Source organism: Psammomys obesus, unplaced genomic scaffold (assembly GCF_907164565.1).
Source record: "Psammomys obesus unplaced genomic scaffold, mPsaObe1.curated_primary_1811, whole genome shotgun sequence".
In the NCBI taxonomy this organism is placed as follows: domain Eukaryota; kingdom Metazoa; phylum Chordata; class Mammalia; order Rodentia; family Muridae; genus Psammomys; species Psammomys obesus.
Genome location: NW_026596085.1, coordinates 14168784 through 14184924, shown reverse-complemented (window position 1 = coordinate 14184924; position 16141 = coordinate 14168784). Strand labels below are relative to the sequence as shown.

Genomic DNA, 16141 nt, shown 5'->3' with positions numbered 1-16141 from the left:
GCCACACTCCCATCATACCCAAGGCCTGGTAGACTCTGAGAGTGGCCCTGACCTCATCTCTGGTTTACAGGACTGGCAGGGCCACAGTCTAAAGATGGAGAAACCGAGGCCACATCTTGGTGTTGGGGAGCCTGGGATAATGTGAGCCACACTGCTGCACCCAAATTCCTGCCACTGCCCAGCAGATGGTGTGCCAAATTTCCTAGGGTCTGTGTTCCTGTCTGAGCTGTCCTGTGTGGCCATTACTCTGCTGGCCAGGTCTAGGGGACACCAGCCAGAATTGAAGCGTGACCATATCCCACAGGTAACAGTCCACTCTGGCATTCTGTGTGTCTCCACTGCTCACCCTTTGGGGTGCTGTGGACAGGACCACCAGCTGGGCTCCATTTGTCTTCAGCTTCCCCACCATCGTCCTCGCTATCCGATGTGTGTGAAGAAGCGTAGGAGCTACTGTGGTCGTCCAGGGACAGCTCACTGTCGGAGTCAGAGTCGGGGCCTGCAGGGAGTCAGGGCAGGGTAGGGAGTTCAGGCCAACTCCGACTCTAAGCATGAGGCCACCAATGCTCTTTCAGGATACACAAAGTCCAAAACCACAGAGGATGGAGGGTCAAGAAAGAGGAGGAAAAACAAGAACGGGAGGGAGGTGCCTGAGGGGAAACCATACCATGAGCTTTCTTGGAGTTCCTAGGGATGAAGGACGTATCTGGTTCCCCGTGGTTACCACGTGCTGGTCCAGAGGTCACACTGAGCTTCTGGACCCCCTCATCCCTAGACAGGTTAGAGGTGGGGTCGGCTCAGCACTGTCCCTGAGTGACAGCGACGGGCTCTCAATGTCACAGAGCACCTACTACGGAAGGCCACATGAGGCTCTGCAAGATCCTCTAAACCTGCCCCGTTTGTGCTCTCTCGACAGCAATAACTGATCCAACAGCCTCCCCGGTATATGGGGGCAGACTGGGTTCCTGGAACATCAGGGCTCACAGCCAGGGCATTGTTTACCCCCGAAGAAAAGAGTGAGTACAGAGGCCTGACCTGGTGGTGCTGTCCAGAGAGGCTGTGGACTCGCCCAGGGCTGTGCGGAGCATGTCTGGTCCTTCGCTGTATGTGTTGTTGCAGTTGAGGGAGCGCTGGGGGGAGGGTGGGGAGAATGTGAGCAGATGCCGCAGAAATCAGCACTGACCCTGAGTGGCCCCCATGAAGCCTAGGGAGTGGAATTCGTTTGGTCCCCACAGCTACCAACCCTGCCATTTAGCAGTACCGCCAGCTCCCAGGCCTGGACTGGAGAGGTCTCCAGCGCCTCCTACCGTTAGCAGAGTGGCCCTAGTGGTGGCCGAGTCATCCAGGTGCAGCTTCTTCCCGGCCAGCACTGCCCTCAGGTGCTTCCGCACCTCCCTGTGGGTCACGCAGTGGAACAGGAGGACAAAGATGCCCTGGAGGGATATGGGCACCAGGTCAGAATGACTCTCAGGGTCCTGATGCTGCTACACCAGGCATCTGGCTGCCCACGGAGGAAAGCCTAGTTCAGAGCAGCCTGGCTGACACAAGATGCCCCAAGCGTCCACCACAGGCCTCCAGGAGGGGCTACTGCTTCACAGGGGAGCTTCCACAACTAAGACACATGGACAGGACGGCACAGTCCATGGCGTTATGAGCCATCAGCTTCCCCCAACCCCCGCCACCAACATTATGCCATAAATTTACTAGGCAGCACTTGGTGTGAAATGTAGAGCTATTCCTACTCTCAGAGAACACCAACTGGCTTTGGGCCAGCCTATGGTGGTGGAGCAGGGAATCAAGCTTTGTCCTGCCCAAAGCACGGCAATGTCCCGACAGACTCCAGGGGAACAGAAGGGCTGGGACAGACGGAAAACACAGGTTTCCTCCTCTGAAGATGTAAGTCCCGAGGCTCTTACCCACCCCCTTCTCACTGCAGCTGCCCCAGGACAGAGGGAAGAAGGTGTTCAGCAGGTGACTCGGCTGGCACCTACCTGCAGGCAGCTGAAGGCTGCGAAGAGGTAGTGGAAGCTCAGATTGTCACTGTTTACAGCCAGTAGTCCCAGCAGCCAGGTGGCGCTGACGAGCAGCAGCAGGAGGAAGGCCGTTCTCAGCAGGGAGCTGTGGGAGGGCAGAGGGCCGGTCCCTGCCTCTTTCAGGTTCACACAGGCGGCTGTCATACCTGTGTCTGTCCATCCATCCACCCACAAACCCACCCCAACCCTAGCTTCCACCAGGGACAAGGCAGACAGAGGTTGTGTTGTTCGAGGTGTGGGCATAAGAAGATAAAACAAGTTAAAAGGAGAGTATGAGCCTCAACCACTAAAGTGAACCATTGCTTCCAACACTCTCTTTAATGTGACTCAGGTCCAATGGCTGCTGTGGAAGGCCGTGCTAGCTTCTGTGAAATGTGGAAACACAGAGGAACGTGGCTGAGGCCAGCGGGAGACAGAGAATTCATATGCCAGCCGCCTCTACCATGTGACCGTCCCCGTGTGACTTGGGGTCAGAGTGGGAAGCTAGAGATAAAGTGGACTCAGGAAGTCGCAGCCTCTGGGCCTGGACTCCAGCTACTCCCACCCTCTCCACTTCTGACTCAGGTACCTTCTTTGGGCTGGGGGAGGGGGGAGGGAGAGGGCATCCTCCAGCATTCCTTAGAGTCATTCGCACCTCACCCTTCTTGGATGCCACGTTAATTCTATGGGGTACAATGAGTCTCCTCACCCCATCTACTACTAAAACTGCAAGCTCACTCCTGGGCTACACCCAGGAGGTCCCTACACTCCCGAGGCCCCAGCATCGCCGTCATTCCTAGCCCACCTGGCTGAACGTGTCACCCAGTGCTGAACGTGTGTCTCATTCCCAATCCAGGACTCTCTCCTCCCCATGTCCCTCTTCTTCCTCTTCCCATAGGAACTATCTCAGGGCCTGAACCCACTGTCAGCCCCTGCTTGGCTAATCACTATCGAGTCTCCCTGGAGGTCCAGTGCTCGCCCTACTCCCCTAGGCTGACTTCCTGTTGGGTATGTGGCTCACAGCCCAGCCAGCTGGGGGATGGGATGGCCACTTGCAGAGGTCTCTATGCAGAATGTACTCTACCTTTGGGGGTTCCCAGGGCCCAGCTGAAAGACTTGATGGGTTGGCTCAGTGTTCTGTCCCACCCAAAGGCCAGATTCAGCCCCAACTTACACAACTCCCTTTCTTTCATAATAATGGTGCTTCCTTTGGCAGGAAACCTTTGCAGACAGGACAAAGATCACCGTGTTGATCTAGGAAACAAGAATAGCAGCTTCAGGTAGTGGACTGCCGTCTCCAAGGCGATGCGCCCCAGCCAAACACATATTTTCAACCATGTCTGGAGAAGGGGTTGGGGTGGGGCGAGATGCCTTGGCCCCAGGCAAGTTAAGTCAGGCCATGCCGTGGTCAGGCCTCAGCCTGACGCCAGGCTGCCTGTGCATGGAGGTCTTCCAATGGGCATGAAATGAGACCCAGAACCTGGGAGTCTGGGGATAGGGTCCCAGAGCAGCCTGAAAACTCTGTCACTGTGAAGCATGTCCTTCTCGCCAACCCCAGCCACCCTGAGGAACTGCTGACCCTGGAGCACCTGGGCCCCGGTGTCCCAAGTGCCGTGTCTGAGGACTCAGTACTCACAATTATAACTGCTCCTACAGGCCCAGCAAAGCTCCAGATCAGGGTGTCCTGAAGGGACAGCCAGCAGAAGTCAGGGTTTCCGTAGCCCTGAGGGTCCAAGCCAACAGCCAGTCCTGTGGATATTGGAGAGACAGAGAAGTGAGGGTCACGAACATGGATAGTCACCCACCTTCCTGGGAGGAGATTTGAGGAGGCCAGACAGGAAACGCCATCCAGAGACCCAAAACCACTCTTATCAGAGATCAAGGAGACAGAGAGAAGCACATCCAAACTCCTTAACTCCTTAAACTAAGTTATGGCCTGGGATATGTATGTGTGTGTGTATTTACATAATTATTATATATATGTAGTTTCTGTTGTTTCTTGAGACAGGGTTTCTCTTTGTAGTTTTGGCTATCCTGGAACTCTCTCTGTAGACCAGGCTGGCCTCAGACTCACAGGGATCCACCTGCCTCTGCCTCTCAAGTGCTGGGATTAAAGGTGTGTGCCAACACTGCCCGACAAGATTTGTGTGTTTTTTTTTTTTAAAATAAGTAAACTTTGAAAAGTTAGAACTGTGAACTGTCTGAATCTAAATAGCAAAGCCCTCAGGAGGCAGTGGCATTTTCCATTCAGAACTCAACAGAGGCTGCGGGGGAGGCCCTCCACTGACAACTCAAGATGGCCTCTACACTGCGGAGCAAACATCATATTCTAGGTATTCTCACGATGACACCTGACCTTGAAAGAGATAGTACATGTCTGTGAAGCAAGGAGAGGCAGCTGCCACCCTCCCTCCATATCTCTGAAAATATGAACATGGTCCAGGCTCCCTTGGAGTAAGGATGAGTTTTATCAGAACCCTAGCAGCCTTGGGAGACTGTCTAGAATCCTAGAATGCCCACCAGGGTCTGCCAGGAAACGGGTTCATGCCTTCCTGTTGAGAACAGGAAGTGTGGCTCTTCCTCAACAGGAAGCAAATGCTGGCTTTCTCTAGATACTGAAAAGTGCAGGCCAGGAATGACTGTGAATGCCTTTAATCCCAGCACTCAGGAGGCAGAGGCAAGCAGATTTGTGAGCTCAAGGCCAGCCTGGTCTACAGAAAAAGTTCCAGGACAGCAAGGCTGCACAGGGGAACCCTGTCTTGAAAAACCAGGAAAAAAAAAGAAAAGAAAAGAAAAACATGCTCAGGAAGTATGCATGAAACAGTCCTCACTTGGAAGTCATCCAATTGTCAAGACTGATTTATCATACAGCATGTCCATCCATCTGTGCACCTACCGACCCACCCTTTTATAACACACACACACACACACACACACACACACACACACACACCCTGTGATGGAAGCACGGCTTCTTCCAACAGGCACTTCACAAAGAGCCCCAAGTACTCTGTTCCTGCTGCCCACACCTGCCCAGAGAGACTTACACAGCTAAATGTTGAGGACCAGGAGAAAAAGAGGACAGATGGCTCGGGGAAACCTGTATCCTAACCCAGGTCACCCTGGCAGAGCTGCCCTGTGTGCCCTTACCTGTGACAATGGCAGGGATGCCCCAGCCCACCACATGGTAGAACCTCATGGGCCCCGTGTCGATGTTGCGCACTTCCGTCAGCATGCGGTAGACGTGCAGGTTCTCCACCAGGGTCCAGGCGAAGGTGCTCATGGAGACGTAGTGCAGGAGGATGGCGACCACTGTGCAGAGAAACTGGGGTGGAGAGGAGCAAGCTCAGAATGCAGCCAAAGGCCCTGGGACCGCTGAGGGGGCAGGCTGGCAAGCACCCCAGAAAACTGCCGACACAGGGGTCCAAGCCTGGGTGGTGGGAACCCCTCCTGGGGCAGAAGCCAAATTGTTACAGGGCTGTCCTGCCATGGCAGGGTCTCTAGTGTCCCTAGAGGGCAGCAAAGCTCCTCTCCTCCCAAGTGAAGGTCACTGCATCACTCCTGTCGTAGATGGCGGAAAGTGGCATGGGGGGTGGGGGTTGAAATCCACCCAAGGATCAGATCTCAACCTGGGGTCACCACCAAGAGTGGTGTGATTCAGGAACAAGGAGTGGACAAAGCACCTCGTCTTTTTGAGAATCTGGAAATGACATTTTTTTGAGAGCTTGTTCTAATTTTTAAATTTTACTTCGGGTTTATTATTATTATTATTACTATTATTACTATTATTATTATTATTATTATTATTATTATTTGAAATCACTGTAGAGTTGCATCTGCTCAGGCTGAGAGTTCCCAGGCTGGGACCTCCATCTGTACTCCCAGAGCTGCCACCTCATGGTTTCAGCGAGCAGTGGGTACAGCTGGGGGCTGGGGGGAGGGCACTTCCTCCAGGGGCCGCTCTGTCTAGTGGGAAGAACGCCTTGATGTTATCTGCTGGTCTAAGACCAGGGGAGAAGGGGGCTCTACCAGACAAGGCTCTGTGTCAGGCCAGAGGCCCCGTGCCACAAATGAAAACTTGACACGTGGGCTGGCTGAAGGTCACCATGTGTGTTCTTGAGTAGTGCACCATCTGTGGAAGCCAGCTCTGCCTGACTGGGGACAGAAGACTGAGCAGTGTCAGGAAGACGCCAGTGGGAGGAGAGACAAGGGACACGGGGCTCCTTCAGCTTGGCGGGACATCAGTATAAACCCAGCCTCCGGGTTTATACTGTCACAATGGGATGTGAAGATGTTGCCCAGGGCAGCTGCTCATAGGCCTTTTGGGAGACCTGCCCTTCAAGGGGCTTTCCAGGTCAGCCGGCTGGAAGGTGATGGCAGGTTTCCCAGCAGGAAGTTAAGCCAGGCAGGGTAGAAAACAAGAAGCAGAAATGGAGGAAGGGGGGAAATCTGGCCCTATTCAAGCTGGCCACCTGGACAACCACACCCGCAGCTTAACCATACTCCTAACCACAGCTGAGACTGACCCCACCCCCAGCCGGACCAAACTCACTGAGAGATCCCACCCTTGGCCACAAGCACCCTCTAACACCACAGCTGGCCACACCCTCATCAAAGCCCACCCTTGACCCACATATGGGGCCCACACTGGCAGGTACCGCCCCATGCTCGGCCTCTGACTGCCAGCCTGCCGTCCTCTTCGTCTTCCCTGAGAAGCGCACCCTCAGAGATCCTCCACGGCACTGGAGGGTGCCGTGACGGAACCTCCAGGGGCCAGGTGCACTCCAGAAACGACACCCGGACAGTACAAGGGACTTATGTGAGCGTGAACACTTGCCGCCAACACTGCAAAGCTGAAGACAGAAACAGCGGCCATTCTGCTGCTCTCTGCTGGCATCAGAATGGCAGCTTCGAGGGACAGGCCTGAGCTGGTTTAACCCACTCCAAACTCCATTTCCAGAGTGGGACGTGCAGCTGTGGTTCAGCTGGAGGACGAGGGTGAGAAGGTGGGCTGGCTGCTGCTTTAAATGTTGCAAAAGTAAATGCTCAGTAAAGAAAGTAAATTGAAAAGAAGGGCTAGAAATCCACAGTAGGATCTGGCGGGGTCCTGTGTACACACTTCTACACTAAACACACTCGCTTTTCTAGAACAGAACAAACAGGTACTAAATCATTTCAGCCTGTCAGGCTTCTGGGAGATAAACAGCCTCACCCAGAGATAGGGCTGTGAGTTTAGATAAAACTCATAAAAAAAAAACCTCAGGCATCGTGCCAAGCTCCTGCCACCACACACCTTTCCTGCTGGGGTGCATTTGCTTGGTCTGTGCTCACTGGTGCCCGGAAAGCTCTCATTCCAGCCAGGCGCTGAGTCAGAAATGAGCTGTGGCTTCTCAGTGCTCTACAGGCCTTACTCAGGTGCAGGGAGTGGCTTGAAGCCAAAGACTACACTTTCCTCTCTCCAGACCCTGAAAAGGCCCACCTACCGTTTCCCTAAATGAATCTCGGCTCACTGAGCTGTCACCCGGGCTACACATGTGGAAGAGGGTGGGCCTCTCGTGTCCATGCCTGAGGGAGAGATCTTCCCTCAGGGCCCATATCAACGCCATGCCCGCTCTGTGAGGAGAATGTCTGGCCTTGGGAAGAGGTGGGGAGGTTTGGTCCTTGTTTACCTGATCAACCCTGTGCTTCTTTGACCTTTCAGGAAAGCCCAAGTTTGTCAATGGCAGAGTCAAGGATGGCCTGGGAGGGAGTGGGGTCTGTCCTCTTTCCTGAGGCGTCTGGCCACTCAGGAAGGTCTCTGTGCTTGGTGGAAAACTCCAGCTTTGCAGCTTTCTTCCCCCTTCTATCCCAGAGCCTGACTTGGAGATCAGGTCTCCATGCTGGGGCTCTGTGCTTTCTGCCCTGGGTAGCTGTGTCCGGCTGCACCTACTCACCCCATTACCAGCAGCTACATCTATCCTCCTCTACTTCAGAGCCCTTAAAACAAAAACAAAAACAAGAACACCCCAACCTCTCCCTTCCTGCCCTGTTCTGGGCCTCAACTGCCAGGCCTGTGTTAGATCCCAGAGCTCTGGCTGGTTGCCATAGCACTTCAGGGCGTGTTGCAACCTGCACACAGAATACGGTGTTCCCACTGAGTGACTCCCAGGCTACCGGTGGATGGGTTCACCACCTATTCTTGCATCCTTCCTGGACACCCTCTACTGGGTGGCAATAGGAAGTCTCCACGCAGCCCCCTTCCCTGGCCCAGTTCCCCACCAGGCAACAGGTAGAGGGTGGGAGATGTCCCTGAACCGTGGTCTTTGGTAGGTTGAATGTATAGCTTTTTTTTTTTTTTTTTTTTTTTTGTATGCAAGGGCTCTGCCTCCAAGGATGGCAAACATCTGGGGTAAAAAAGCATTGACATCTGTACGAAGTGTGCCTCGTTCTCCCTTCACAGTTCTATCACAGTGCAGCCAGCCCAACACACGGGGAGGCTGTGACACTTGCAGGAGGAAGTACCATACGCAGGAGCTGCCTCATCTGACACGTCCTCTGGGTTGCTACCCTCGGGACCTGAGACAAGCCCATGTGGAAACGGAGCACAGCTGCTGTAACTCCCTCTGGGAGACCTGGGTGAGGCTGAGGGGACAGCTGACCGCACTGACAGTGCTACATGGGGCCCCACCCTGGACCAGAGGCCACTGCAAACGTGACGGTGTCTGTGTTGGGTAGTCTGGGTCACTGCATGCACAAGTGAAGGTCTGTTGACTGTACAGTCACATTTCAGCCACAGGTACGAAATAGCATGCATATACACAGGAGTGCCAAGGCAGAGAGGGCAACACACATTGGAGGGTGACAGCCCTCATCTCTGGTGGTTAGAAAGTCTACACAGTGGAGACCTCCTTGAGGTCTACAGGGGGGTGGCACCAAGGGCCCAGAACCCACTGTAACTTTACCATCTCCACCTGAGTAGCCCAGTGGTGACCCCATTTGTCAAGACCGTCTTCCCTTACGCAGCCACCTCTCAGCCCCAGAGGGGTAATGGGTGGATCCTGTGAGTGAGCTTCCGCCACAGTCCTCACAGGGAACAGAGCTGACCGGCAGACACCCTCCCTTCCCAAACTCCCCAGAAGTGGGCTGGACCTCACCTACTTTATAATTCTCCCTTGTAAATATGAAAATGTGGAAAACCACAGCTGTTTAGCTGGGCCACCCAACGGCACAATCCCATTGTGTCCCATGATTTTGCCTGCCATCAAGGACTTTGCCACTCTCAGCAGCAGCGTGGACCTGTGCTGCCTCCCAAGACATCATCTCTGGACCCAGTCTGTTCTTCCCAGAGCCCCTATCACCTGAGGGACAAATGCCACAATCACCAATGGACTATGAAAGCTCCCCAGCCCCCTCCTCCAGGAGCTCAGCCACAGGCACCTCTCTGTTAATTCACAGCCAGATTTACACCCTCACCCTTCCACTCCTGTGCCCCTTATGTTTAGGTGTGGTTACCTTTACACACAGGCCACTGAGCTCCCTCATTATTCACAGGGTTTTATCTATATGTTGTTTTAAAGTTTTCTCTGGAACCCAACATGCCAATCATGTCATCTGATAAAACAATCTTGATTCTTTTATAGGTGACCCTGCCGAGGCCCTCTTCCCATACCTTAGTAGATAATAGGCTGCAATAAGGCAGGTCCCTGCCATTAGGGACTATTGTGGACAGGAACATGTTTTTGTTTTGTTCCCAGGTGTGGGATGTGGAACTGATTCAGATGGCCCACAGCAGTAGACTATTTGCTTTGTGCGGGCTCTGAGGGGCGCTCTTTGCCAGCTGCAGATAGTTTAAATCTGGGACTCTGGAAAAAGAAAGGAATGCCAGAGCCCAGAGAGTGTGGAGCTCAGAGAAAGAACAATGCTGCTCCTGCTCCCTATTGTGAAACAAGAAAGAAGTTAGATCTCCTGAAATGAGGACTGGACTGGCTCCAAGGAACCCGACGACCCTAACAAGCAGGAAGAAAGCAACTAAGAGAACTGTGCCTCCTCTCCCACTAACCCTTTCTCTCTCTTACGTGGTGTTGGGGTGTTGGAAAGGATTGAAGTGGAGTAGGGAGAAGATTTTAAAAGATGCAAATAAAAGTTTTAAAAACTAACGCCTACAAGGAACCACAGTTAAGACTGCTCACTGTTCCCTCTACTACTGTGCTAGTGTGTGTATGTGTGTGGTCCTTGTCCTAGGTTAAGGTGTTCCCTTTGAGTTTGTTCAAAGGGGGTTTTCTCCTATCCCCTTTCTTTCTAATCATGAATGAGTGTAAGATTTATCATTTTTTTTCTGCATTAGGAAAACTATTTTCAGCTAGGTGGCACACACCTTTAATCACAGCACTGGGGAGGCAGAGACCAGTAGATCTCTGAGTTTGAAGCCAGCCTGGTCTACAGAGTGAGTTCAAGGACAGCCAGGGCTACACAGAGAACTCTGTCTCAAAACAAAACAAAAAGAAAAGAAAAGAAACATTTTCTCCTTAAATGTGGTGCTAGGGATATGGCTTAGTGGTTAGAGGGCCTCATGCCAGAGGCCCTAGGTTCAGTCTCCAACTTTACCACAATCAGGTAGTTCAGGAGCATGGGCCTGTAATCCCAAACACTCCAGAGGGGAAACCAGAGGGTCTGGCCTTCAAGCTCATGTAGGCCTCAGCTGATGCAAGGGCCACCTGGGCTATGTTAGCCCTTGCCTCAGAATAGCAAAAGAAAACTTGGATCATTCTTTGTATGTGGTGATGAGAATGACATTTTATAGGTTTGTATCCTGCTAAATCACCTTCATGTCTGTCCTAAGATAGACCCAGCTGGACACCAGTCTTCCTTATCTTAGAGAGAAATGCAGCCATTCAGCCATGGTTCTCCTGTACTGCCCCCACACTGTTCAAGCTGCCTTCATGTCTCTCTCCTTGGCCCCAGCGTTTGTTATTTGAGCTTTTCTTTTCCCTTCATTAGAGATTTTCCCTTCAAATGACACCTCGTGGCTGTTTATCTTCTTGTCCCCTTTATTTCCTAGTCTGCAAAGCCAGACATATTATTTCTATTAACATTATTCCTTCATTAAGACTCCTAGAAATTTTTCTTGAACTTGTGTCTTCTATAGGTACATTTGAGTTTGTTCCATAGGTACATAGAATAGCAGACACCTACTGTCCCAGTGTGTGGACCTTTGTAAATCATTACACAGATGCTCTCTGTCCTTAATATAGTCATTTACCTTCTAAGTAGAGATCCTTGGATTTCCCTGGCCTGGCACTGTCTGTCCCACCTCATGACTCTTAGTCTTTGTGCCCCTCCTGTAGGCTATCTTGACTTCAGTGGCAAGTTCCACCAATCCCCCATGTGTGTGCATGGTAGCTGTGTCTGGACATGCCTTGCTGATAAGGAATGGGGACTCTCTGGTCACAGACCCAGCTGTGTAGGTGCAAGTAAAGATTTGCTTTCCACATCCTTCCTCCGTAACACTTGTTAGGTTCTGCATGTTAAAACCTCATGCTCAGGAGGTGACCTCGTGACCTCCCATCAGCAGCTAGGACCCCTGTGAGGTTCTGCAACATTCTCTTGGGCTCATGCAATTCTCCAGGACCCAATGCAATGCTCAACAACCTTAATCAAGATCAACTGGAGGCTCCCTGACTTTCCTCTTTGCCTCATCCTTTCTCAGCAAGTTCCTTCCTCTTCTTTGGTCCTATAACACCCTCAGAGTACACTTCCTTGCTCTATACATTTGGTGCTTCTTCCTGAGCAGAGCGTAGAGTTGTCACAGGCATGGAGAGAACAGAGGAATGGGGAAATCTGTGCATCACTATCCTCTACTGTAGCCCTCAGGACTCTGGGATTTAGCACATAACTATAACACCTTGATGGTTAATTCTAATTGCCAACTTGACACAAGCTAGAATCACCTGGGAAAGCAGTCTCAATGAGGGACTGTCGAGATCAGGTAGGGCTGTGAGCATGTGTGTGGGGGATTACCTTGACTGTTAACGGATGGGAAAAGACCTAGCCCACAGTGGGTGGCATCATTCCCTAGTCAGAGGGCCTTGGATTATGTAAGAATAGAGAAATATAGCTGAACACTAGACATGCACCCATTTATTCTCTCTCTGCTCTTGGATGTGAAATGACTAGCAGCAGCCCTGAGTCTCTGACTCAGCTTCCTCACAATGACCAACCATGACCTGGAGTCATGAACCTAATAAGTTGCTTTTTGTCAGGGTTCTCACAGCAAGAAACAGAACCAGAACACCTATGAAATGCCTAGTACCTACGTCGAGAGGGTGAGGATCGCTGTGTATGTGGCCTTTGGAGGGAGGTCTCCACAGGTCACAAAGTTTTGGCCTCCAACCAGAGGTTTCTTGACACGACACCCTCACAGGCAGGACTCTTCCACTGCTCCAGGGTGACTGAGAGCACACCCATGTGACAGTGTGCCCAAGTGACAGCATCAGGGTAGCCTGTGGCAGGCCGAGGACAGCGGGCTCACCGGGTTCTCGGTCTGGTTGATCCCGACCATGAAGATGAGCTGGGAGAAGAACAGCGCCCCAATGAGGTTCTTGTGGATGCTGTGCAGGTTGGAGCGCAGTGTCCGGACGAGGGAGAGCAGGACGAAGGCCACCAGGAGGGCCACCAGGGACAAGGACAGGGCGGCATAGGTGATGATCTTCAGAGGCAGAACCTCCCCATGCTGCAGGGGGGTTGGTTAAAGAGAAGTAAGGAGCTGGCTCCGATGGACGTTAGAACAACACAGACAAAATACTGTGATGGATATTAGACATCCAAGAGCGGGAGGGGAACAGGTGACTAGTTTGGGGTGGAGCAAGCTCTGGGGATGGATGAGTGATGGTGCTGGCTGCCCAACAGGGGGATGTGCCAATGCGATCAGCCCGTGTGATATATATTTTAGCCAGTGTGGCACACACATTTAATCCCAGCACTGGAGAGGCAGATAGATTTCCGTGAGTTCAAGGCCAATATGGTCTACATAATGAGACCCTTCCTCAAAAACTTTTTTTTAACCCTCCCACATAAATCCTATAGTCAGGAGTGACTGAGAAAGTCATTCCCAATCCTGAGCTGGATTATGCAAACCCTACCTGTCCCCAGGAGTACTGCTCACCCCTCCCCCACAGCAGTCACAGCAGACTGTGACTGTTACAGGAGACTGGGTAACTTGTGACACAGTGCCTCTCCTGCTTATTTAATATATGGTAGGGACTCTTCGCCCATCCATGGTTGTGTTATTTCACATGGTCCTCAGACTACCCAGGAGGAGAGTGGGTACAAGGAAGGTACAGATGTTGAGAGCCTAGGCTCCCTCTGTGGTCTGGCTAGACAGGCTGAAACTTCAGCTCTGGTAACTCAGGAGACTAGACAGTCATCTTTGGCAGCAGAATCCTGCAGCTGGCGCGTCATTCTCACCCTCAGCATATGGTCTCCTGCAACTGAGGGTGACTAATGTGTCTTTTTCTTAAAAATCCAGGTAAAATAGACATGAGATTGAGCACTGGAGACTGAGTCTCCAGGCATGTGTTTAGTGTGGCTCAGAGTCCTCAGAGTTTTGGCATTTGGGGTACAGGTGATCCAGCCCCTTCCAGGAGGCGGTGACATAGAACTCTGCACCATGGCTGCTCAGGGCCTAGTATTCTCCAGGCAACAATAACACAATGGCTGGCTCACATTCTCAAGCTGTTTAAGATATTAAAGGTATCATTCTGTCATTGACTTCCTATATTCACACCTTTGTCCTTGGGGCAGTGTGTGGCCTGAGAGACCTGTATTCAAACTGGGTATAGAGGCAGCATGATCTAGCATGGCTGAGGGGCCCTGCCCTGAGAGGAGATAACATTCTAGAAGCTTCTGAGCCCAAGGTTAGGTTTAGTTACCATGCTGGTTGATTTTTTGTCAAGTTAACACAAACCTAGACAGATCTGGAAAGAGAAAAATCTTAATTAGGTAAGTGCCCTATTAGCGAGTCTGTGGAATTTTCTTGATTAATAATTTATGCATAAGGGCCCAGCCCACAGTGGGTGGCGCCATCCCTGGGCTGAGGGTCCTGGATTCTATAAGAAAGCAGGCTGAGCAAGCCAGTAAGCAGCACTCCTCCATGGCCTCTGCATCAGTTCCTGCCTCCAGGTTCTTGCCCTGTTTGAGATCCTATCTTGACTTCCTTTGATGATGGACTGTGATGTGGAACCATAAACCAAAATAAACCCTTTCCTCTCCAAGTTCATTTTGCCTATGGTGTTTCATCATAGCAATAGAAACCCTAACGCACCATTGAACACCTCTACTAACAGCTCTATAACCTGGGCTCCTGGAGAAAGCTTTTGTTTACTTGTTTTCCTAGGCAGGGTCTCACGCTGAAGCTCTAGTTGAACTTGAACTTGCAGCAATCCTGCTGTTGAGCCTCTCAGGTATTGGGATTACAGGCCATGTAATTTTTAAAATTTTTACATTTATTGATGTATCTTTGTGTGTGTGTGTGTGTGTGTGTGTGTGTGTGTGCGTGTGTGCGCGTGCGCATGTGTGCAAATGAATGCCACAGTGTATGTGTGGAGGCCATGGGACAATTTGCAGGAGTTGGTTCTCTCCTTCCACAACGGGGACCCTAAGGGTGGGACTCAGGTCATCAGGCCCCTTTACCTACTGAGCCATCTCACTGGCCCCTAAAACCTCTTCCAAGTTTCCTCATAGACCTCTTCGAACAGTTGCTAGAACACAGCTTTCAATGAGCACATCTGATTTGCTCAACATACAAGGAAAAATGGAGGCCTTGGGAGGGAGGGTGAGTTGGGGACGGGGCTTTCAGTTACCAATTCCGGTTACTGGGATTACTTCCCTGGCTCTACAAGGGGTGGGTGGTGGTAAAATGCGCACCTCACGTCTGGAAATGTCCATGAGCACCGCGCAGCTGGCCGAGCGGCTACACTGGCATGTGACGTGGGTCCTGTTCCTTGACAGTAGCTCACAGCCCTTGGCTGACCACCCTCCAGTCCCACCGATGCTGTGGAGGAGAGGAGAAGAGAGTGAGTCTGTTCTTTGTACCACTGAGAAAGCCAGGAAGCTACCTTCACCCAGCCCCAGGGTCTCTGAGGCTGTCCTGACATCACTGGATATGGTTGGGAAGGAATGGCCAAGTGCAGAGAACAGGCACCGTGAGAGTCTCACCTGTGAGAGTCTCACAGTCTCACTCTCTGCTCTCGGCCTGAGCCTTTCACCTTCCTCACCACACTGAGGGTGAGGGCCATGGCTACTGTCACCGAGGACACAGCCCTCACAAGCAGCTGGTACCGTGTAAAAGCTTTTCTTTTCCTTTCATAGCTGGTTCAGGCTCTCATGAGCGCCTCTGAAGTTCAAAGGTTGTGTGCCAGATACAGAAAACTCCAAAGAGAGGCAGGAGCCAAGGCTGAGACAGCCACTGTGTTCACCAGCCATCCTGGGAGCCTCGATGGCCTCAACAATGAGGCCTCATCTCCCCATTGTCCACTTTCATGTTCGCACTGCACAATGTTTTACAGGAGCCGCCTGGAAGCCAGGCCCCAATTAGTGCTCTTGTTCCCCTGCTGGAAAGCCCCAAATAACAAGTTGTTGCAAGGGCCCTGCCCTCTGCGGCTCTGGGAAAGTTCTGTAATCCTTCTGATCCTCAGTTTACTCATCTGTAAAATGGGGTGTGACGGTTGCCACACTTGCCAGGAGCGTTCAGTTCTGGGGATAATGGTAGCAATACAAAGCAGGAGGCAGATCACTAGAGCCACTGCTAATTGCCATGATTCAAACAAATAGCCAGGGACAGACAGCCATGCCTGGCAGCCGTGGGGCCCATGCACCAGACACCAACGCTTCCCTTCACTCTCTCCTTTGTGAGCCAAAGATCTATTATACCCTGGATTCAATGAGCTTCACTTATAAACTGGAAAGTACAGAGACAGAGAAGATGAATGTTCTTGCCTGAGCACGTGCCCAGGCACCTAGCACAGACTCATGTGGTAGCTCTTCTTTCAGTTGTGGGGAACCATATTGTGGGAAATGTCCCTGTGGTAGGAATTTACAGATACACGGCATTCAGGCCCAGCTTTAGGCATGCAGAGAGCTCTACATCTGGGCTCTGA

The 16141-nt window shown here is 51.8% G+C and overlaps 1 protein-coding gene across 1 annotated transcript in view; it reads right to left on the bottom strand.

The window, feature by feature from the left end:
• The window catches only part of Celsr1 (cadherin EGF LAG seven-pass G-type receptor 1), a 130980-nt gene that overhangs the window by 2883 nt on the left and 111956 nt on the right, over positions 1-16141 (bottom strand). Inside the window, exons 23-32 of the mRNA XM_055627159.1 lie at positions 14910-15036; positions 12517-12717; positions 5160-5334; positions 3646-3758; positions 3184-3263; positions 1989-2115; positions 1305-1430; positions 1033-1127; positions 665-768; positions 347-496 (exon numbers count right to left, since the gene is read on the bottom strand). Of these exons, the coding sequence (XP_055483134.1) occupies positions 347-496; positions 665-768; positions 1033-1127; positions 1305-1430; positions 1989-2115; positions 3184-3263; positions 3646-3758; positions 5160-5334; positions 12517-12717; positions 14910-15036 (1298 nt within the window). The remainder of the gene's footprint in view (positions 1-346; positions 497-664; positions 769-1032; positions 1128-1304; positions 1431-1988; positions 2116-3183; positions 3264-3645; positions 3759-5159; positions 5335-12516; positions 12718-14909; positions 15037-16141) is intronic.